Below are 25046 nucleotides of genomic sequence, written 5' to 3' on the forward strand. Positions count from 1 at the left end.
TATATATATATATATATATATATATATAAACAGTAGTGTGAAATATGAATGTCTAACATCTGAATATATTTTTAAGGAGGACTTAATCAATTTGTACTTCACATTTACGTAAAAACAACGATGTTAGTGATATTGAGACCCTTAATTCAACCACATTACACAGAAACAAAATTGGCAGATAAATAGCAAGGATAACAAACGCATCAAAATATACACATTGTGTTTAATTTGTTAAACGCGATAAACAAAATTATGCACAATATGTATACATTAAACAAATTTCGATTTAAGGGATAGAAGTGATGTTGAGCAAAGTTGTATTTTGTGATATATAAAAATTCGCTTCGTACATTTTACTATAGCACAATCTGGTCATGGAGCCAGCATGCACTGAATTTTTTTTATTAAATCTGGTTAATGGATTTCAATTATTTTGTTACTAATTTAACATGTCCCGTTCCACATTTGACTTGCTGTTGTTCGCATCATCGGTCCATGAACATGTACCAAAACATCATATTCATCAATTGGCCGCTATTACCTGCAATATACGAACAAGTAAAACATATTTCGTGAGAATACAAATATACGAATATTTGTTATTCTTAAGTATTTATTGTAATCTGACGAAAGTGTAGTTATTATGCCCAGGAGTGAATAATACACACTGTATATTCAAATCAATAAAACACTATGGTTGCTACCACGTTACATAATGATAGTAAAACGATCAAAGAAACCAAATTTCGTGTCGAACAGTTCACAAATAAGGGTGGATACGAGAGGTGAAATATTGGTTTAAAGGCATATTGTCACAGACAACTGACCTATTTAATGGTCTAACAAAGTATTACCTGAACAAAAATAATTTGATTTGTACCTAAATGTACTTTATTCAACCATCTTCATAATCACCATACTCCATTTATTAATGACATTTTGTAAAAATAATTGAATTATGGCAATGGTCCATAATTCAAAAACTAAAATTGCCGAGAGGGATGACATGGAGTTCACTCCATCATGGTTCAGTTAAGGTAATTCGATAGCTAGATTTGGTTTTCAACAATTAATGTAATTTTTATTTATTATCCATTTTTAGAGAAATAAGGTCCTTAAATCCGTGACAGTATGCCTTTAACATCCACCACTTACTGAAATGACTTTCATTCTTTGATGCTTTGATATGTTACTGTCCGGCACTAGCTGCTGGGTGGAACAGTTTGGAGCTCATCACAATGTTTGAGTTCTCATGAGCTGATCATTTAGAAACCACTAAGTAAATGATATAACATTACGTCCTCTTGGCGGAAGGAATTATTGTCCAATAGAGGATCCCGCTTGGGTGTGGCTGTCATCCTAGTGACAAAGCACTAGATAGATGTTCATGGAATCAACCTCTAGTTTGCAATAAAATAAACTTTATTTTGTTTAACGACACTACTAGAGCACATTGATTTATTAATCTTCGGCTAATGGATGTCATACAGTTGGTAATTTTGACATATAGTCTTAGAAAGGAGACCCGCTATATTGTTTTTTCAATTAGTAGCAAGGGATATTTATATGCACCATCTCACAGACAGGATAGCACATATCACGGCCTTTGATATACCAGTCATGATGCACTGGCTGGAACGAGAAATAGCCCAATGGGCCCACCGACAGGGATCGATTCTAAACCGACCGCGCATCAAGTGAGCACTTTACCACTGGGTTACGTCACGCCCCCACTAGCTGGCAAATGCCCATTCGACTCTGTATTGTCAATAACGGTTTTGACGTTCATAATTTTAAGTATTTAGTTAAACAAGTTTCAGACGGACCTTAGCCAGTTTCACAACAATCGTACCTTATCCTTGGGTCTCATTCATATAAACAGTTAAAGAAGAGCCTAAATGGCATTCATTCTGAGGTTAAACAAGTTTATAACGAAATAAAAAGAGGTTGAAATTCAATACAGAACAAAGTAATATTTTGTGCAATATGGGCGTTAAATTAAAGGGACATTCCTAAGTTTGTTGCATTGTAACATGTTTCCGACTAATAAAATATTTCTACGATTAAACTTACATATTAAATATATTTTCTTGTTTAGAATATCAGTGTCTGTATATTTAATGTGTTTCTAGTTGTCTTAATATTTGTAAGAAGCCCAAACTGGATTTTGTCTTCAAATAATTTCAAAAATATATTTTAGGAAATAAAATGAAATTTAACCTAGAACGATCAGAAACACGTTTAATATACAACCACTAATATTTTATGCAGACAAATATATGTAATTACAATAATTAAAAAGTCTCTGTTAGTCGATAACATCTTAAAAATTTCAGGAAACTCAGGAATGTCCCTTTAACGGTGCTATGCCAAAGTTACAATAATGGCAGTTCCGCCAAAATATACTCTTCAAAAAAAGAAACGCATAGAGCATATTTTTCATAACATTAATTTTGAAATAACACAATAGTGAATGTTTTAGTATTATCTTATTCTATAACTAGTGGATATGATATCATGCAATTCTGAAGCTGACAAAACGCATGATTTGACGTCAGCACGTGCAAATATGTTTTTCACAATATCCATAATAATGGTTGCAAAGCTCACATTTATCACGTACAAATCATGCACGTACAGCACGTGCACTACCCCTTGACAGAAAATTGAGTTACATTCACACACGCATTATCGATAGTGTCGCTACGTAACGTTGAAATTATGCCCAGGCTGACAGAACCACAACGTAACAACGCAATTGGCCGGATGGAAGCCGGGGAATCGCAATCAACAGTTGCATGTCTTTTCAACACATCTCAAAGTACAATATCTAGGCTTTAGCACCATTATCAGCAAACTGGAGTGTCACGTGACCGCCCCAGATCCGGTCGTCCCAGAGTTACCACACCGGCGCACGACAGATACATACGTCTACGACATTTACGTGACAGATTCCTAACTGCTTCATCATCAACTTCTGCCATACCTGGGATGCGAAGAATTTCGGACCAGACCGTAAGAAACCGTTTACGTGAAGCCAATATCCGAGCTAGAAGACCAGCTAGACGGATAATTTTAACCGCGCAACATAGATGTCTACGGCTTACATGGTGCAGACATTGTTTGATATGGCGTCGACAGCAGTGGCGAAGAGTGGCTTTCAGCGACGAGTCGCGTTTTTTGCTTCAACGCGCCGACGGCAGAGTTTACAGACGACGTAACGAGCGTTATGCCAATAATTGTGTGCGACAGGTGGACAGATATGGAGGGGGGAGTGTTATGGTATGGGCGGCCATCACTTACACTGGAAGAACAGACCTTGTACATGTCCCAGGTCATCTAACAGCCCAACGTTACTGCAACGAAATTCTCCAGCGTCACGCCATACCTTTCATCAACGCAGAAAATGTCATCTTCCAGCACGACAATGCACGATCACATAGCGCACGTATAACAACAGACTTCCTGAATCAACACAATGTCGAAGTGATGCCATGGCCTTCAAGATCACCTGATCTTAACCCCATCGAGCATCTGTGGGATGAACTAGATCGACGTTTACGGCAACGTAACCCTGCGCCACAAACGCTACCCCAGCTGCTTCAGGCTTTGCAACAAACATGGGCTACAATTCCCCAGCCTGTGATTCAAGCATTATTTGATTCCATGCGTAGGAGGTGCCAAGCCGTCATTGCTGCTCATGGGGCTCATACTCGATGTTAGTGTCCATGACCGTGACCTTGATACGGTGGCCTAATCCTGTTGATTTGATAGACGATTTCATTCCAAGTGATGATCTGATCATGTTTAACAAGTTTCAATTTTACTGCTCTGGTATTGAGCAAAGACTATAAATTTGCAATCCAATCCTAACATATACCAGTTATGCGTTTCTTTTTTTGAAGAGTATATTTATTACGTTTTGCTTTGAAACATAAAGTTTATACCTTCACCTATGTGCCTGTAAAAAATTACAACTAAATAATTCCATTTACTACTAGAAAATGTTTCATTTTATGGGGGTACCTTGAGAGTGTGTCACACGAATTAACTAGTGACGTCACTGTTTTACGCGTACGCATTCAACATACTAATGGTTTTGCAGTATTCTTTGCAGACAACTTACAAACAAATAAAGATGGTGACCATGCTGTAGTTAGCCAACAATTATTCTGGAACCCCTCTTGTTGTCCAGTATAAGACTTTTAACAAAATATCATTCTTGAGTTAATTACTGAAATATTATGTGTGGTATCGATTAATTTATAGTTATTTATTACAAATAAATGTGAAAATAACGAAACACTGTAATTTCAACTTTGACATAGCACCTTTAAAATATGTATAAGAGTGATTATTTGGAACAGTTCTTACTTCCAAATAAGTTCCACCACGGCGATGGGGACTGCGTTTGCTGCTTCGCTACAAAACAAGATATCCAAAAGGAAATAATGTAAAATAGCGAAATAACAATGCATATATATATATATATATCTATCAGACATGGGGCGATTACATGACAAAAGTAATCGATTACGATTACGATTACTTCAGAATGTCATGATTACGATTACGATTACGATTACAAGGAAAATGAAAGTAATCGATTATGATTGCGATTACACTGCCCAGTAATCATGATTACAATCATGATTACATTTTCACAAATATGAACTATTTTTGAGGTGATGTTACCAACATGAAATTGTTCACTTGATTTCATTAATTATAAGAACAAATAATGGATAATTGTAGATTATTTATTACATCATATATTATAGTTAAAACATGTAATTGTATTTTCAAAACCCCTCGGTGGACTAGTTCAACTTATAGTTTTTCTCTTACAACCAGTGCACCATGACTGGTATATCAAAGGCCATGGTATGTGCTATCCTGCTGCTAATGGAAAACCTGTAGCGGGTTTCATCTGATGAGTATGTGTCAAATTTACCAAATGTTTGACATCCAGTAGTCCATAATTAATTAAGCAATGTACTATAGTAGTGTCGTTAAACAAAACAAACTTTACTTATTACATGAATATTTAAAACATATTATTATATTTAACGACAAAATGTAATTACATGTGTGTTAATCCCCAAGCTGCTAAAAGAAACCAAAGCACGCCCCTTTAATCGCCGAACTGTTCTAGTTCAGTGTCACATAAAACAAGACATATAGTTTACAGTTATCAAAGGTCCGAGTTGTCAACTATGATCATTTGACAACACATCAAAAGTGTTAAATGCGATCGGTTGTACTGTGGCAAACTCTTTGCTTTTGTTAGTCTAAATGACTGCAGACAGACAGCGCACAACCATAATCTCTTGTCTGTAAGCTTGACTGGGCAGCCAAATCTACACACAGCAATAAGTTATTTAACATATATAACCCCTCCCTCCAAAGCATCACTACAATCGTTACAATTTTAGGTAACCATTGGTATAAAGTAATATAACCCACAAATTAAAAAACGAAAGATTAAAAGAATAGGATATTTTTCTAGTGTTCTACCGGTTCAGAAAATATTTTGCTCCAGCACTTTCTTGCCACGTGACTTCTGGAGAATCAATTATTTCAGTCAACTTGTAAATTAACTGATTCACTTGACAGGTAAAAAGCCATTAAAAAAAACCCCACACAGGACAAAACGTCAGAGGAAAAAAAGTCACAACTTTTAATTAAAAAAATATATTAGGCAATGTGTAACTAACTCCTAGTTTCTTTCGATATTAGTTTGGTCGTTTCCAAGTCAAATTATAGTTCTACTTATTATAATAGAAAACAATGGGAAGTCTGCTCTATTGTCTACACTGATTGCTCAGTGCTGCACCCAACTGCTAGCACTGTTACTTGAGTTGTTACCAAGCATATCAAAAAGGTTTGGTTAATAGGCATGTTTTCAAAAGCTTATGTACGTTATATTCAATTTACTTTTTCCTTCTTCATTTCCTTTGAAGTTTTATAGCTTACCAGGTGTACATAACATATGGTACATAATATAACCATTTACAGACATAATGGAAGGTGTTGGTATAAACCAGCTAAGGAGAATATGATAATATGTGTACAGAACTCTATTTAAAACTACGTAACCATAGATTCACGCCTTCTTATTATTTTGTATCAATATTTTCCTAACTTACATACTTTGTTTACATTGCTAGTAGGTAATAACTTTATTACTTTAAAGATACATGTATATTGAAGGATGCTATAATAATTACTAATGTATAATCATAAAAAAGTGCAAGTCCATACGGTTTGAAACTTTAATCCTAGTGTAGTAATCACGGAAGTAATCATAAATTATGATTACATTAGCAATGTAATCGATTATGATTACGATTACATGGTATTCTCAAACAGAGTAATCGATTACGATTACGATTACATGAAAATATGTAATCGATTGTAATCGATTACGATTACTGATTACGATTACCCCATGTCTGATATATATATATATATATATATATATATATGTGTGTGTGTGTGTGTGTGTGTGTGTGTGTGTGTGTGTGTGTGTGTGCGTGCGTGTGTGTGTGTGTGTGTATGGGTATGTTGTGTATGTGAATATGTATCTGTATATGTGTATGTATGTATAAAATATAAAAGAAGAAACACTTCGGGATAGTGGACCAATGAACTATATTTTAAAATTAATATTTATAGGACACAAGAAAGAAATGTTTTATTTAACGACGCACTCAACACATTTTATTTACGGTTATATGGCGTCAGACATATGGTTAAGGACCACACAGATTTTGAGAGGAAACCCGCTGTCACCACTACATGGGCTACTCTTTCCGATTAGCAGTAAGGGATCTTTTATTTGTGCTTCCCACAGGCAGGATAGCACAAACCATGGCCTTTGTTGAAGCAGTTATGGGTCACTGGTCGGTGCAAGTGGTTTACACCTACCCATTGAGCCTTGCGGAACATTCACTCAGGGTTTGGAGTCGGTATATGGATTAAAAATCCCATGCCTCGACTGGGATCCGAACCCAGTATCTACCAGCCTGTAGACCGATGGCCTAACCACTAAGCCACCGAGGCCGGTTTATAGGACACAAGAGCACATTGATTAATTAATCATCGGCTAATGAATGTCAAACATTTAGTCATTCTGACTCGTAGTCATCAGAGGAAACGCGCTACATTTTTTTCTAATGCAGCAAGAGATCTTTTACATGCACTTTCCCACAGACAAAAAGTACATACCACGGCTTTTGACAAGTTGTAGTGCACTGGTTGGATCGAGGAAAACCCCAATCAGCTGAATGGATCCACCTAGGTGGTTCGATCCTGCGACGCAAGCACCTCAAGCGAGCACTCAACCGACTGAGCTAAATCCCGTCCCCGTTTTGCATCTAAAAAAATGTTTTGTTTAACGACACCACTAGAGCACATTGGTTTATTAATCATCGGCTATTGGATGTCAAACAGTTGGTAATTTTGACCAAGTCTAAGAAAGGAAACCCGCTACATTTTTCCATTAGTAGCAAGAGATCTTTTATATCCACCATCCCACAGACAGGATAGCACATACCACGACATTTGATATACCAGTCGTGGTGCACTGGCTGGAACGAGGAATAGCCCAGTGGGCCTACCGACTGCGCATCAAGCGAGCCCTTTACCACTGGGCTACGCCACGCCCCGTTTTGCATCAACGCACCATTTTAAAAGTAAGCTATGTTTGAAATGGTTTTGAGCGAAACGTCAATGTTCTGTATAGCACAATGTTTTCGCTATTGAACCTTTGGACATTTTTTGTGAATCACCAATGCGTGTGTGTGTATGTGTGTGTATGTGTGTGTGTGTGTGTGTGTGTGTGTGTGTGTGTGTGTGTGTGTGTGTGTGTGTGTGTGTGTTGATTTTATTTATTTTTTTTGGTGGGGGGGGGGGGGGCAACTATAGTCAGAGATAATAGACAGATACTTGATTTAAAATAGAGAGCTTCATTTGCTTAGCAAAAAGAGGAGTCTCGTACCCGAATGATAGAAAAGGGAAATTGAAACCTAAACTTAATTTAATAATTCATGAAATCAGTAATACATTTCAATTGACTCACGTGTGCAATGTTTTCCGTTTCTGGACAGAGTGTAGCCTTGGTTACAAATACACCTGTATGTGGGACCTATATCGACACACTGGCCGTTCAAGCACACACCTCTTCCTAGTCGCTGACAAACTGATATGATAGCTGAAATTAAATAATCACGGGTGACTGTTTTATAAAACAAATTAATAATACTCACTAGGGAGTTCTGCTCATATACACAAATCAAATCATCATCATCATCATCATCATTATCATTATGGAGAATGTTGGATCTCCTTCATCATCATCATCATCATCATCATTATCATCATCATTAGAACGATCATCATCATCGTCATCACCATCATCGTCATTATCACTATCATTATATAACATTTTGGATCACCTATGAGTGCGTGTAGCAGCCATCTTGCATTAAGTAAACTATTTCGTTACTTTTAAAATTTATTTATTCTAGGAAAACATTTTCAAAGTGTGTACGCATTTTGTATCTTTTATAAGTGCTGAAAACTCTGATTTGTTAATGCATCTGGTAGCAAAAATCATATTTTGAAATAGTTCTTTATTGAAACAAAATATGGCGTCCACATCTGCAAACATAACTGACATATTAGCTATTTATTAAACAAAGTAGCATCAAGTTGTATAAAGATTCATCTTTTGTTGGTATGTCCACACATAATTCATCTAATCAATTTTGAACCTAACAAATTTCTAAGGTGTATTTTTCAAACTGGTACGTATGAATGAATGAAAGTTTAACGACATCGGCTATTGGGTGTTAAATCAAGGTAAGTGCGTAAATGAATTGATGATCAACATCGATACAAAAATTAAAGAATTAAATTAAAACACAGTGTAAAAACATGTGCAAAAAACGTCAAATATTCACTGATAGATAAAATTTAAATTTACAAACAAATTCAGTATCGCGAAAAAATTCCAACGAAAGTTCAGGATGAACTCGAAATGATTCCATTACATTTCCGCTACCAAACATATGTTTTCTAGTTTAAGATGATTGCTCTCCACCAAAATGTGACGCACCATGAGAGTATACCGAGACTGCGCATACTGCGGTGGAGGATTCTTCTTCAAGATATATGAATGAGTCAAATATATATGACCATTGCACCCATCTGGTATCCTCGTCTCCGCTGCCGCTAATAAAGCTGGTCTGACCCACAGTACTAACTAACGACCGCCGGTAGTAGGGGTGTAGAGTAAGTGCCTCTTAATAATGCCAGAAGTAACTACTGAACTCTCCCCGAAGTGATCAGACTAAGCCCACAGCTAAAAGCTGATGGGAATGGCAGGTGTGTGGCACAGATAGCCACAGGAGACAAGCACCTGTCGCGGTTCGAGAGACAAGGACTGGGATGTGCAGGTGGACACAAAAGAAGTTGAAAGATATGAGGAGTCACCAGATCGAGAAGAAATGAGACAGAATTAAAAGGAGAGAAAGGAATCGGGACAGTGGGATAACATATATATATATATATATATATATATATATATGACCGATGCAGTCACAAGAAATACTATTTCATCCTTCCTGCATCGCATATAAGAGGCCTGCCATTCTCAAATTGCTACGTAAAATCAACACTAACTTTGAGCCCTGACGCATTTGTAGGGGTCGCTGCGGTCTTTCCGGAAGCCGTCGTTACAATGACAAAAATCTGTGTTCCCGTCGCCGTCTAGATCAACACAGCGTCCGTTGATGCACACAGAACACGTGGAGACCTGTGGTGATGTTGTCGCTAAGACGTCAAACAAAAAGGAAGACAATTGGTGTTAACCCTTGATGTAGGTTGTAGGCGAGACATTTATGCGAAATGTTAATATAGGGATCTTAAACCGTGAATGTAGATGGTACATACTTGTGGAAACATTGCGGGTTAGGAAAGCACTTGTTCCAACTCTGAAGATAATACACTGTTCCCTCGATGAAAATTGTGCCCCCCCCCCCCCCAAATCCCAGTTGCTATTATTAGAAATGTTACTCAATGTATATAAATGGTTTTAGATTAGTGATGTTAACCAGTGTATGAAGACACCACGACTGGTATTAAAGGCCGTGGTATGTACTATCCAGTACGTGGAATGGTGCATATAAAAGATCTAAAGGATAAAATAATATATGCAGGTGGTTTTAGATTGGGGAAAGTTACAAAATGTATGTAGGTAATAAGTACACAAACACACACACACACACACACACAGAAACACACACACACACAGACACACACACACACACACACACACACACACACAGAAACACACACACACACACACACACACACACAGAAACACACACACACACACACACCATTGGTTGAGTTTTTCCACACACCATTTTCATTGTGGGTTTTTTATATTAATCAAACTTACATTTGGCTTCACAGACGAACTTCGATAATACGGCCAGCTGATATCCGGGCAGACACTGACACTTGTATTTTCCGTCCACCTCCCTGTAACACCTGCCATTCTTACAACCCGTCAACAAACATCCTAAAACCAGTCATATCTCAATATTAAAGGAAATTTTATCAACATAATTATATTCATTTGTGGGGTGGATGGGGGTGGGTTGGGGATATACAGGAGTGTTCAGGATCTAATGCTCGTGAATAATTAAACTACCTTCAGTAGCATTTTTCACATTCATTTAACGTCATCTGGTCTAGCGAGCAACAGCAAAAAAAAAGAAGAAAAAAAAAAGAAGAAATAGACAGGCCTCCAAAAAAAGCATCACACTTAAACACTCTCCATGTCCCTGCAGTAATTTCTACTAGGACACACCTATTATTATCATAAATTGTTAAAAGACAACACGAGAAACGTTACATATCGAAGTGTATCATTATTATTACTACATACTGGTATATTACAGTGATATGTCACATATACTTCACGCTGTGCTTGTAAACTTTCAGATTTGCTTGGAGTTATCTCCCTTATGCCGTTCTTGTCGTAATAAATACAATAAAGTTAACCGACCTGACTGAAATGTGATTTGAAAAATCAACTACTTTTATTCTTCTGTTCCTGATCGGGCCTCTGGCTATCAGAGACGGGACTCGGAACCTTCATGCTGGAAACCGTAGTGGTATATGAGCATGTTAAAATTCACCCATCCACCCACTTTTATTCTTCTGTTCCTGATCGGGCCTCTGGCTATCAGAGACGGGACTCGGAACCTTCATGCTGGAAACCGTAGTGGTATATGAGCATGTTAAAATTCACCCATCCACCCACTTTTATTCTTTCTTACATTTTGATATATCCCAAAACTCTATTAGCTCTTTTGTGCCAAACAGTCCAGTAGGCCTACAGACACGGTTAGAGACCGGCCGATATGAGAATTTGCCGGCGAAACAATGATTCTGTCCATATGTGATAACCAATCTGTTGAGGATGAAATTCATGTATGAGGATCTTCGTTTTAATTTGTTCGAACATGCTTATTTATGTTGTAAAACGTTTATGCTGCTACCTGATTTAGAAAAGTTATGTGTTTTAATGTCAGAGCCTAACCTTGTATTTGTAACAGCCAAAACCTCGTTTTATATTTGACAACGTCGCAGAGATTTTATATACACATTAGTGTTAGTGTTATTATTATTATTATTTTAATTGATACATACTTGTATTATTTAACTATACTGTCTCTCATAAATCCATAAGGAATGGCTTATGTACTTTTATGTTTGTTTTATTTTGTAAATGTGTGATATACATAAGGTGAGAAGTTAATACATTATCTGTCTGTCTGTCTGTTAATTGACAGTATGATTTGCTTATAAGGGTTATGTCCCTTGTATCTCGATAGATTAAAGCAAGGAAACGAACATATGCTAATATTACTGGCCCCACCAGTTGATGGCGTCTTCCGACGCCTGTTGCATGGGAATTCAGCAATCGCATCCCATTGTGGCGTCCCGCCAAGCATTGTCTATTTAACTAAACTGTTTTAGAATAGATTCACATAGATAGTACAACCGGCCTCGGTGGTGTCGTGGTTAAGCCATCGGACATAAGGCTGGTAGGTACTGGGTTCAAAACCCGGTACCGGCTCCCACCCAGAGCAAGTTTTAATGACTCATTAGGTAGATGTAAGACCACTACACCATCTTGTCTCTCACTAACCACTAACCCACTGTCCTAGACAGACAGCCTAGATAGCTGAGGTGTCTGCCCCGGACAGCATGCTTGAACCTTAATTGGACATAGCCACGAAAATAAGTACACATGATGTATAGAAAATCGAAGAATGGTGAGTGACACGAAGAAAACATAACTGGATGACTTATTATAAATGTTTACTTTTAATATTAAAAATACTAGAGTCTGCAACATTAAACTAGATGACTTATTGTAAATGTTTAAATTTTAATATTAAGAAAATAACAAAGACTGCAGCTTTAAAGTAAATGTATAACAACACGACTCACCGCTGTGTATGCACTTGGTGCGGTCTGTCGGGGATATGTAGAAACCAGGGTTACAGACGCACTGGGCGTAACCGTTACCCATCTCACGACACTTGCCATTCTCACAGGACAGAGTAGCACAGCTCCTAGTGGCTGAATACATACAAATACACAGTAAAACCTAGTTACAAATACACAGTAAAACATAGATACAAATACACAGTAAAACATAGATACAAATACACAATAAAACTTGGTTACAAATACACAGTAACACATAGTTACAAATACACAGTAAAAACATAGATACAAATACACAGTAAAACATAGTTACAAATACACAGTAAAAACATAGATACAAATACACAGTAAAACCTAGTTACAAATACACAGTAAAACCTAGATACAAATACACAGTAAAACATAATTACAAATACACAGTAAAACATAGTTACAAATACACAGTAAAAACATAGATACAAATACACAGTAAAACATAGTTACAAATACACATTAAAACATAGTTACAAATACATATTAAAACATAGTTACAAATACACAGTAAAACAGTTACATATACTCATTAAAACATAGTTACAAATACACATTAAAACATAGTTACATATACATTTTAAAACATAGTTAGAAATACACAGTAAAACATAGTTACAAATACACATTAAAACAGTTACAAATACACAGTAAAACATAGTTACAAATACACAGTAAAACAGTTACAAACACACGGTAAAACAGTTACAAACACACATTAAAACATAGTTAAAAATACACAGTAAAACATAGATAAAAATACACAGTAAAACATACTTAAAAATACACAATAAAGCAGTTACAAATACACAGTAAAATACAGTTACAAATACAAACACATAATAATAAATTAATGTGCTCTCGTGGTATTGTTAAACAAAACAAACTTTTATTAGTTTAAGGTTATTTTTTTAAACCAATGTATGTGTGTGTACAATTTATGTGTGTTTGTGTGCGCGCGCATTCGTGCGAGTTTATCCAGTGTTTGACTGTATTAGTGTTGCTATGGATGTGTGTCCGAGTTTATTCAGATTATACAAAGGATAAAAATTCCCACCTATTGGTTTACCAACAACAAATTCATCACCGCCTAACCAACCACGTTTGTCAACTGAAAAACAAAACATAACCATGTTAAATGAATACAGATTTAAAACTAAAAACCATTTGTGTACGTTATAGATGTCGTGCGTTTGAGCTATCGCGTTTCATTATTTTATGGCGTATGTGTGTGTGTGTGTGTGTGTGCGCGCGCGCGTGTTTGGATATGTTGTGTGTGAGTTTGAGTGTGCATTTTGTTTGCAATGCGAATGTGACGAGTGCGGTATGTGTGTGCGTTGGCATGCATCTGAGTTTTATCGTAAAGTTTAGAAAATGGAGACAAAGAAAATTAATAATTGTAATTAATCACACCATGGAGATTCGAACGAAAAATTATTAGTAGCTATAATTCATTCATTCATTCATTCATTCAATCATTCATTCCACCAGTGTGAGGAACCGAGGAGCTAGAGAACCAAAGAGATTTGTCAACATATATTTACAACTGTACTTTCGATTTCATTCTGAAAATAAATGATGAGCATGTATTTCCTTTTTTCACAAGTCGGGTGCGCATTTGTCTAGTGAATTTAAAATTTCTCAACTGATCATTTATCTGGCAACTAATTATCGATATACATATGTATGTACATGTTTGACAGAGTTATGGCCCTTGAACTTAGGAGATACGAAAATTTGTTTTGTTTTTGTATAAATGTTTTTGCAATACCTCAAGATACCGAGCTGAAATGTTTTATTTAGCTTTATCATGTTCTGTTACAGATAAAGTTTAACATTCATAGCGATTTATCCATTTTTCACAGAGTTATGACCCTTTAACTTAAGAGATACGAAGTTTTGTTGGACCCGGTAGGGGGCATGTATTGTTTTAGCAATACAATACTTATTTTTCCATCTCAGTCGCCAGTGGTATATCAAAGGCCGTCTGTCCTATCTGTTGGATGCTGTATATAAAAGAGTTCTTTCTCCTCATGAAAAAATGTAGCGGGTTTCCTTTTAGACTATATGTCAGAATTATCAAATGTTTAATATCCAATAGCCAATGAGAAATGAACCAACATGCTGTAATGGTGTCTTTAACATATTTCAGTCTTTCCTTAACTCAGTTCTATAAGTTTTGCCCTCATGTTACAAACACAAACATTGGTTTTGTAAGTAGACTGCCTATAAACACCAGTGTTTTGGTTAATTAAACACTAGAAACCTGGTTACCTGTGTTTGCTTGTTTGATGATATACTCGCCACCACTTCGCCAGCTGTTTGACGTCACGGCAGAGGTACCCGCGTTCCATACCTGCTGACGGTCCGTGGAGCCAACTGCGACTGAGAAATATACAATAATCGAGGTTAGTCAGTAATTAGTCAAACTGTCAAGTCTCTAAAATACACGGTAATCGAGGTTAACCAGTAATTAGTCACAAGGTCAAGTCTCTAAAATACACGGTTATCGAGGTTAGTCAGTAATTAGTCACAAGGTCAAGTCTCTAAAATACACGATAATCGAGGTTAGTCAGTAATTAGTCACAAGGTCAAGTCTCTAAAATACACAGTAGTCGAGGTTAGTCAGTAATTAGTCACACGGTCAAGTCTCTAAAATACACAGTAGTCGAGGTTAGTCAGTAATTAGTCACAAGGTCAAGTCTCTAAAATACACAGTAATCGAGGTTAACCAGTAATTAGTCACAAGGTCAAGTCTCTAAAATACACGATAATCGAGGTTAGTCAGTAATTAGTCACAGGGACAAGTCTCCAAAATACACGGTAATCGAGGTTAGTCAGTAATTAGTCACAAGGTCAAGTCTCTAAAATACACGATAATCGAGGTTAGTCAGTAATTAGTCACAGGGACAAGTCTCCAAAATACACGGTAATCGAGGTTAGTCAGTAATTAGTCACAAGGTCAAGTCTCTACAATACACAGTAATCGAGGTTAGTCAGTGATTAGTCACAAGGTCAAGTCTCCAAAATACACGGTAATCGAGGTTAGTCAGTAATTAGTCACAAGGTCAAGTCTCTACAATACACAGTAATCGAGGTTAGTCAGTAATTAGTCACAAGGTCAAGTCTCTACAATACACAGTAATCGAGGTTAGTCAGTGATTAGTCACAGGGTCAAGTCTCTACAATACACAGTAATCGAGGTTAGTCAGTAATTAGTCACAAGGTCAAGTCTCTACAATACACAGTAATCGAGGTTAGTCAGTGATTAGTCACAAGGTCAAGTCTCTACAATACACAGTAATCGAGGTTAGTCAGTAATTAGTCACAAGGTCAAGTCTCTACAATACACAGTAATCGAGGTTAGTCAGTAATTAGTCACAAGGTCAAGTCTCTACAATACACGGTAATCGAGGTTAGTCAGTGATTAGTCACAAGGTCAAGTCTCTAAAATACACGGTAATCGAGGTTAGTCAGTAATTAGTCACAAGGTCAAGTCTCTACAATACACAGTAATCGAGGTTAGTCAGTAATTAGTCACAGGACGGTGCTATAAAATATACAGTAAGCGAGATTAATCAGTAATTAATGATACTGACCATTCCTTAAAAGCACAGTAAGGAAGAAAAAGAAACAAAGAAGCAAACTACTTTAATATATTGCGACATACTATTGTAAGTGGATATTGGTACTAGTAAACTTAAATTATGGCATGAAGATGATATGCATCGACCCCGTCAGATAATCCTATTTAAGCTGCAAAAATAGACAGAACCACCGATCAGACATAAGCTTCACACAGTTCATGTGTTCCAATTTTAACAGTACACCATCTAGCACATTTAACTAGCTATAGTGTTCATAAAAAGTGTCCGTTACTATCAGTATCTAGTCGGAAGTTTCTTATTATCTCAGTTAACAAAGCGTTAAGCTCATGCACAGATGGACCCTGTTTCGAATCCCCTCAGAGGAAGTAGATTTAAATCCAGGTAGAGACTGGGTGTGTTCTAAGCACGAAAAAATATTTAAAGTGCATTCACTGCTATTATTCAACTTCCTTTTAAAAGTTGCTTTTAACATCCATCCACACATTGTGTGTGTATAAACTTTCGTGGTTATATTACTCTTTCACGCCGATTACACTAACATGAACTACTCACCAACATGAATTACAGCGACATGCTTGTATAATTAACGAAACCAGCCAAACGTTCAGACGCCATCAGTCATCATCATATGTATTATTAATACGTACCAGACTCTGATTCAGATTGTCTGTGTTCACGACACAAACCCGGGACAGCCGGGCGTTACCCAGTACACCCACATAATGAATGAGACGTCGAGCAATTGCGTCACTTGTGCAGATCGTGTTATTGTTTTGTCAATGGACCGTGGAAAAGACAAAGAAAGGAAAGGAATGTTTGCCTAACGACACCTCGGCACATTTAGTCTGAACGACGTGCCTGAACCTCTTTTGGATATAGGCACTTTAATAAAATAACAGTAATCTGAACGACAAACCGGCCTCGGTGGCGTAGTGGTTAGGCCATCGGTCTACAGGCTGGTAGGTACTGGGTTCGGATCCCAGTCGAGGCATGGGATTTTTAACCCAGATACCGACTCCAAACCCTGAGTGAGTGCTCCGCAAGGCTCATTGGTTAGGTGTAAACCACTTGCACCGACCAGTGATCCATAACTGGTTCAACAAAGGCCATGGTTTGTGCTATTCTGCCTGTGGGAAGCGCAAATAAAAGATCCCTTGTTGCCTGTCGTAAAAGAGTAGCCTATGTGGCGACAGCGGGTTTCCTCTAAAAAAACATGTGTGGTCATTAACCATATGTCTGACGCCATATAACCGTAAATAAAATGTGTTGAGTGCGTCGTTAAATAAAACACTTCTTTCTAAACGACAAAACCGTAATACATGATCAGGGCCGTATTTCTGCACAGTGCAGTATCGAATGAGCATTTGGCAAAATAATGGTCGATTCCATGAATGTTTTTCTAGTGCCCTTTATATGTAAGTGAACTGCCTCATATATAGGAGGTCAGCCACACCAGAGTAGATCTTTTTCGGGAAATTTCATCCCTCTTGCACCGCCAACTAGCACCGGGCAGCTGTGATAACATGCACTCATGAATCACTGTCATAGCAGTGCTGGTATTAGGTGTTCGCGAAGGTGAGAAAATCCTGCCCCACGGCTACAACTATTATGCATATACTATTATATTTATTTCGATACGCGGTCGAAAGAAAGAGGAAACCCGCGGCCACCACATGGTTACTCCTAACGATAATGAATGAATGAATGAATGAATGAATGTTTAAAGGGACATTCCCGAGTTTGCTGCAGTTTTTAAGATGTTATCGACTAACAGAGACTTTTTAACGATTGTAATTACATATAAAAAAAAAATTCGGCACAAAATATTAGTGGCTGTATATTAAACGTGTTTCTGATCGTTCTAATATTCGTACTAGGTTAAATTTCATTTTATTTCCTAAAATATTGTTTTTTCGTACGTACGAAATTATTTGAAGACAAATTCCAGATTGGTCTTCTTACAAATATTAAGACGACCAGAAACACATTGAATATGCAGACACTGATATTCTGAGAAAGAAAACATATTTAATATGTAAGTTTAATCGTAGGAATATTTTATTAGTCGGAAACATCTTACAATGGAGCAAACTCGGGAATGTCCCTTTAACGACACCCCAGCACGAAAAATACATCGACTATTGGGTGTCAAACTATGGTAAACGCAAATCTAAAAAACCCATCAATATAAAATCCAACAGTTAAATAAAAACACTGTGAAAAGAACTGTAAAAATACAAATATCACAGATATGTAAAATTAAAATTTAGAATAAAAGTCAGTATCACTTAAAAACTGCAATAAAAGTTCTGGATGGAATCGAAATGAATCCATCACATTTCTTTGTCTAAATACATCTTTTCGAGTTGCTGACAAATGCTTACACTCCACCACAATGTGTCGCACCGTCAGAGTACACCGACAGTGCTGACACTGAGGTGGAGGATCTTTCTTCAAGATAAATGAACGGGTCAAGTAAGTATGACCGATGCGGGCACTCTCCCGAGACCGGCTTGATGGCATGAACCTTGTTTGCAACCGCACCGTCCCAATCATGTTGCCAAGTCGAAAAGATAAATTTGTTAATACTATATTTAAAATCAGTATACGGTACACCAACCCTGGCATGAGGCAAATCCAAAGCAGACTTGGCAGCTGAATCCGTCTTTTCATTACCCCTGATGCCAACATGGCTGGGCACCCAACAAAATACAATATCTTTATTGGCAAAGGATAAAAAGACACACTTTCGTACCACCATCCTAGCCTAAATAAAACTTGTGTGTTTCGGGTAAAAAAAAGTGTAAAAAAGTAAAAATTTAGAAAAAAAACTGACCTAACCTTTTGACACTTCTTATGGCAATCCCTCTTTGACTTCAACATAGTATTATGTTTATATCCACTGACGCTTGAAGTACGCTCTGCTGGTCACAGATTTCAGTTGTCTAGTCTGTTTTTCCAGAATCGATGTCAGTAAGGTTGTATTTAATAATTCAACGTAGGCGTTTTGCATTCTGAGGCATGTTAAGGAGGGCGAGCTACACTGATTTTTGCACCTGACGCTGGATGAATTAGATAGGCTAAATGACGATGGTACCAGTCGAATTGTTAGCGAACACATCACTGGTTGCATCCGATAATTGTTTTTAAAAAAATATATTTTATTGCATTTTAAAACAACAACAAATGAATTAAAGGGACATTCCTGAGTTTGCTGCAATTTGATGTTATCGACTAATAAAATGTTTCTACGATTAAAATTACATATTAAATATATTTTCTTGTTTCGAATTTTAGGGGCTGTGTATTAAACGTGTTTCTGATCGTTCTAATATTTGTACTTGGTTAATTTTCATTTTATTTCCTAAAAAATCTAGTTTGGGCTTCTTACAAATATTAAGTCGATCAGAAACGCACTAAATATACAGAAACTGATATTCTAAACAAGAAAATATATTTAATATGTAAGTTTAATCGTAGAAATATTTTATTAGTCGGAAACATCTTACAATGCAGCAAACTCAGGAATGTCCCTTTAAGCACACGTTATATAACTTACAAGGCCTTCTCCATAATACATACATGTCATAACAGTAATATATTTATGCAGTTTAAATTTGAACACAAATAAGTATTATTGAAAGAGAGAAAGAAAGAATGAGTGAAGGAAAGAGATAAATGAAGCAATAAAAAACACACCCCCCAAAAAAACCCCCACAAAAAACAACAACAACAAACCCAAACACTTTCATACGTTATTTGCTAATTTAGGGAAACCTTTTGTTTTATTTATACATTTATGTACATGAAAAACTGTCTTTATTGCCTTTTTCACTTCTACGAGCATGTTTGCCATTAAAAATGACATGTCAATTTATAGGCTGAAATATTTGCAATAAATTCCAGAGAATGCATCTTTGTCTTTCATACCGGCCTCAGCGGCGTCGTGGTTAGGACATCGGTCTACAGGCTGGTAGGTACTGGGTTCGGATCCCAGTCGAGGCATGAGATTTTTAATCCAGATACCGACTCCAAACCCGAAGTAGAAAGCAGTAGGTGGTTTGTGCTATCCCTTGCTGCTAATCGGAAAGACTAGCCCAGTTAGTGGCGACAGAGGATTTCCTCTCAAAATCTGTGTGGTCCTTAACCATATGTCTGACGCCATATCACCGTAAATAAAATGTGTTGAGTGCGTCGTTAAATAAAACATTTCTTTCTTTCTTTGTCTTTCATATAAACTGTATTCACAGAAAAAAAAGAAAATTGTTTTGGAAATGATTTTCAGAACTACACGAAAAGTCGATGCTAAGGCCAACTCGATATACATGTGCTTTCAAATTACTACACCCGTGACTTAAATTGGTATGCAATACAATTTCTCTTCTATTGCCAAATGAATAGTATGGTGCAACGCATGGGACATTGGGTTTTATTGCTTTTTGTAAATGAAGATATGTTTTGACAATTTCGAATTTCAGCTCGTAGGTTGTTCCATAGTTTTATTGTCGAATGGATAAATGACGATTGAAGTAAATTAGTTCTAGCAGAGGATACAGAAATATCATTACGCTTTCTGTTTCTTCATCCGGTCCTGAGATATGGACATAAACAAAATTCAGTAGTTGTATGTCGGTATTACTTGTGATGAGTGTAATATATAGTCCGGTTTAAAAATTAATATAAAATGTAGAATACTGGGTAACTGCCATCCTTTAAAACTGGTTATAAAACAAGAAAATGTGACCCGGGTTTGGTAAACGTAACCCAACAAACATGTGTGTGTGTTGCGGCTTTCGTTCTCCATCCTCTCTCTCTCTCGTCTCTCTCTCGGGTGGTCTGTGTCTCTGTGTCTTCTCTCTCTCTCTGGTCTCTCGTCTCCTCTCTCCGTCTCTCTTCTCTCTCTTATCCCTCCCCTCCTCTCTCTCTCTCCGTCTCCTCTCTCTCTCTCTCTCTCTCTCTCTCTCCCTCTCTCTCTCTCCCCTGTCTCTCTTTCTCTCTTACTAACGTCACTATACGTGCATGTCTCCCCCTCTCTCTCTCTCTCTCTCTCTCTCTCTCTCTCTCTCTCTCCCCCTGTCTTTCTCTAACTCACTACTAACTCACTACTAACGTCACTACGTGCATGTCTCTCCCCCCTCTCTCTCTCTCTCTCTCTCTCCTCCTCTCTCTCTCTCTCCCTCTCTCTCTCTCTCTCTCACTCTCTCTCCCTGTCTTTCTCTCTCTCTACTAACTACTAAACGTCACTACGTGCATGTCTTCTCTCTCTCCTCTCTTCTCTCTCTCTCTCTCTCTTCTCTCTCTCTGTCTCTCTCTCTCTCCCCGTCTCTTCTCTCTACTTACTAACTACTTACGTCACTACGTGCATGTCCTAGCCTGCCACTCCCCCCCCTCTCTCTCTCTCTGTCTCTCTCTCTCCCCCGTCTTTCTCTCTTACTAACTACTAACGTCACTACGTGCATGTCTCTCCCTCTCCCTCCCTCTCTCTCTCTCCTCTCTCTCTCTCTCTCTCTCTCTCTCTCTCTCTCTCTCTCTCTCTCTCTCTCTCTCTCTCTCTCTCTCTCCCCTGTCTTTCGCTCTTACTAACTACTAACGTCACTACATGCATGCCTCTCCCCCCCCTCTCTCTTTCTTTCTCTCATACGGGTTTCAATTTGTCGAAACAGGTGAGTCGGGACATAGCTCAGTGGTCTAGGATCGATACCCGTCGGTGGACCCATTGGGCTATTTCTCGTTATAGCCAGTGCTCGACAACCGGTGTAACAAAGGCCATGGTATATAATATCCTGTCTGTAAATTGGTGAATATAGAAGATCCCTTGCTGCGTCATTAGCAAACAAACACCTCCAAAAAAAGCAAGAAAAAAACCACACAAAACAAAACAAAACAAAAAACACCCACCACCACCAACAACTAACAAACAAACAAACAAAAACACCCACCCCACGAGGCGGCAGGTGTCATGGGTCACAGAATCAATGGACTCGTTTTCCCCCAATACCAACCAGTGCCCCGTCGACTGGCATATCAGTGGCCGTGATAATAGTACATGTATATTGTTTAACTATGGGATGGTACATATAAATTTATCCCTCACCTCCTTTTCCCGTAGGAGTAGCCTATGTGACGGCAACGTATATGCGTTCTCTCTTTCCAAGTAACCCTATATGTTGAACATCAAATAATCATAAGTTTAGAAATGTGCCAATGTACCGTTACATAAACATGCCGATCTAGCTCAGTCGGTAAAGCGCGTGACTGAGGTGACCGGCGCAGTGGTTAAGCCATCGGACTATAGGCTGGTAGGTTCAGGGTTCCGGCCCCAACCCAGAACGAGTTCTTAAAGGGACATTCCTGAGTTTGCTGCAATTTTTAAGATATTATCGACTAACAGAGACTTTTTGGCGATTGTAATTACATATCAAATATATTTTTCTGCATAATATATTAGTGGCTGTATATTATACGTGTTTCTGACCATTCTAATATTTGTACTAGGTAAAATTTCATTGTATTTCCTCAAATGTATTTTTTCGTACGTACGACATTATTTGAAGACAAAATCCGATTTGGGCTTCTTACAAATATTAAAACGACGATAAACACATTGAATCTACAGACACTGATATTCTAAAAAAGAAAATATATTAAATATGTAAGTTTAATCGTAGAACTATTTTATTAGTCGGAAAGATCTTACAATGCAGCAAACTCAGGAATGTCCCTTTAAGGGCTCAATGGGTAGGTGAAAGGCCACTACACCCTCTTCTCTCTCACTAACCAACTAACAATTAAACCACTGTCCTGGACAGACAGCCCAGATAGCTGAGATGTGTGCCCAGGACAGCGTGCTTGAACTTTAATTGGATATAAGCACGAAAATAAGTTGAAATAAAATAAATAAATGAAAATGACTGAGGTGTTGGGGTAATAGGATCGAAAGCCTATGTGGACCCATACCAGGACCATGATCGGGACGAATAAAATCAAATCATAGCCCCACGACTGATATACAGGTCAGAATTACCAAACGTTTGCCATCCAGTGACTGCTTATTAATTAATCAATGTGCTTTAGTGGCGCTCTGTGCATTTATCTACATCCAGTTCTATATACTGCTATATAAAACCTGCTCATTCAGTACATACACCTGTTTTAACTTCATTTTATCACAAAATACTAAAGTAAAATTCAGTAAAGTTTGTCAGACATGTTTAGCACTAAAAAATAAATGCCTTACCTTTAAAAGTTGAACTCAAAACACAAGCAAATAGTGCCACAAAATTATCTGCAATCATAGTTTTAGTTTCAGTTTTAGAAATGAAATTACAATATGACCTAAACACTTGCCAGAGTTTTAGATAACTAAGTGGCAGTATCCATGGGGTGTTTGTATTTTAAGAGTAATAAAACAACACAGACAACCACAACGGTTGTCATGATATTTGTTAAATATTTTGGAATTCGTGTCGGTCAAATCTGTTGGTCTGTGTTTATGACGTCTTAATCTGAAAACAACTGGGTTACTGTCATATCTCATTAATATCGTCTTTGTGTTTACCGGGGAAGTGACACGTTTCAACAAAATATTCAACAGATGTACACGTGAAATAAATAACACTAGAGTTGCGAGGACTCTGAAAAACCGGTTCTTATTCATATAAAATTAAATAATACGGCAATCACTAACACTGAACACATAATTGCCTTGTAACCGTAGTTATTTGGAGTTGAAATAATGTAGAGTTGCATTGTAGACATTCCTCCGCGAAATGTTTTTATTGTTCTATATCTGTTGAATGATCCCCAGGATTATATTTTATACAGATGTATCCGATTTGGAATGTGATAAACGTTTTGTGATATGATAATCTGAATTGGTTGGATAATGTATAACTGTTTAATTATAATTAAAATCAGTACACTACAAACCTGTAGAAACCGGCAGGGGGGGGGGGGGGGGGAGCGTTAGGGGCCTGTGCCACCCCACACACACTTCAGGGCGAAAATGTACGTTTTGGTTTATTCAACTCTATATAAATAATGATAAAAATACGGTTTCTGCCTCCCCCGCTTGAGACTGTGAACCGGCCACTAAAGTGTGTGTTCCCCCACACTCCACATAGAATTCCTACGTGCCTGCACTAGTCAGTTTTCATTATGTTCTACACTAAATTAAAATATGAAAAAACTTGACATTACTTATCTTCCTCCATACAGTTGCGGAGCAGGGGTGGGGGTTGGGGTGACTGATTGCATTTCAGAACATCTACAATGTAGTTTTCGAAATTTTAATGGGGAGCATACCCCCGAATCCTCCTAGAAACGTTGCGTTGCACCCTCGATCTGTTAACCCCCTCTCCCAATGTCTACTTGCTTCCGCCGTTCCTGCGTTCGGTACACATGGTTAGATATGTTCTATAAAAGGTCGCACGGAGTAGCCTTTTATTGTATTAAAAATATCATCCCAGCACGTTTGTGTGGAATAATTTTACGAAATTTAAAAATTCATATTTATTATTAAGCCATCGATCTTTAAATTTGATCGACACAACCGTTACTACAAATCAAAATTGTATGTCTGTACAAAGGAGAGTCAAAATGTCGTTTCAACAATATTATGAAATTAAAAAAACTCCACTGCCATGTGTTCTGCCACTCCACACGACCAAGCAGCATTCCTGATATGTCTGCAATATGCTCTAGTGGTGTCGTAAAACAAAACAAACTTTTAACTTTTTATTATGGACGTGGTGACATTTTGATTGACATTGTGGTGCTGATGTTTTGTTTGCTTTATAACACAACCCTCACCTGTCTCACCTACTTTTCGAACTATCTCGTACCTGCTTGACTGACAAACGTTTCATTAACGTC

At 37.5% G+C, this 25046-nt stretch overlaps 1 protein-coding gene across 3 annotated transcripts; it reads right to left on the reverse strand.

The window, feature by feature from the left end:
- Nucleotides 1-209: 209 nt before the first annotated feature.
- Nucleotides 210-23599, reverse strand: LOC121381920 (latent-transforming growth factor beta-binding protein 2-like). 3 transcript variants are annotated; one of them, XM_041511343.1, is made up of 9 exons: nt 23410-23596; nt 14839-14949; nt 13622-13675; nt 12535-12666; nt 10469-10591; nt 9688-9837; nt 8084-8215; nt 4375-4422; nt 210-541 (listed from the first exon to the last, which is right to left on the reverse strand). In XM_041511343.1, the coding sequence occupies exons 1-9, from the start codon at nt 23465-23467 to the stop codon at nt 486-488; spliced, it is 864 nt and encodes a 287-aa protein (XP_041367277.1). In that variant the 5' UTR covers nt 23468-23596; the 3' UTR covers nt 210-485. The 3 variants fall into 3 exon arrangements, with proteins under 3 accessions (XP_041367277.1, XP_041367279.1, XP_041367278.1); XM_041511345.1 differs by lacking the exon at nt 13622-13675 and having other exon boundaries at nt 23410-23599; XM_041511344.1 differs by lacking the exon at nt 4375-4422 and having other exon boundaries at nt 23410-23597.
- Between the last annotated feature and the right edge of the window lie 1447 nt (nt 23600-25046).

Source organism: Gigantopelta aegis, chromosome 9, assembly GCF_016097555.1.
Source record: "Gigantopelta aegis isolate Gae_Host chromosome 9, Gae_host_genome, whole genome shotgun sequence".
NCBI classification, from domain to species: Eukaryota; Metazoa; Mollusca; class Gastropoda; order Neomphalida; family Peltospiridae; genus Gigantopelta; species Gigantopelta aegis.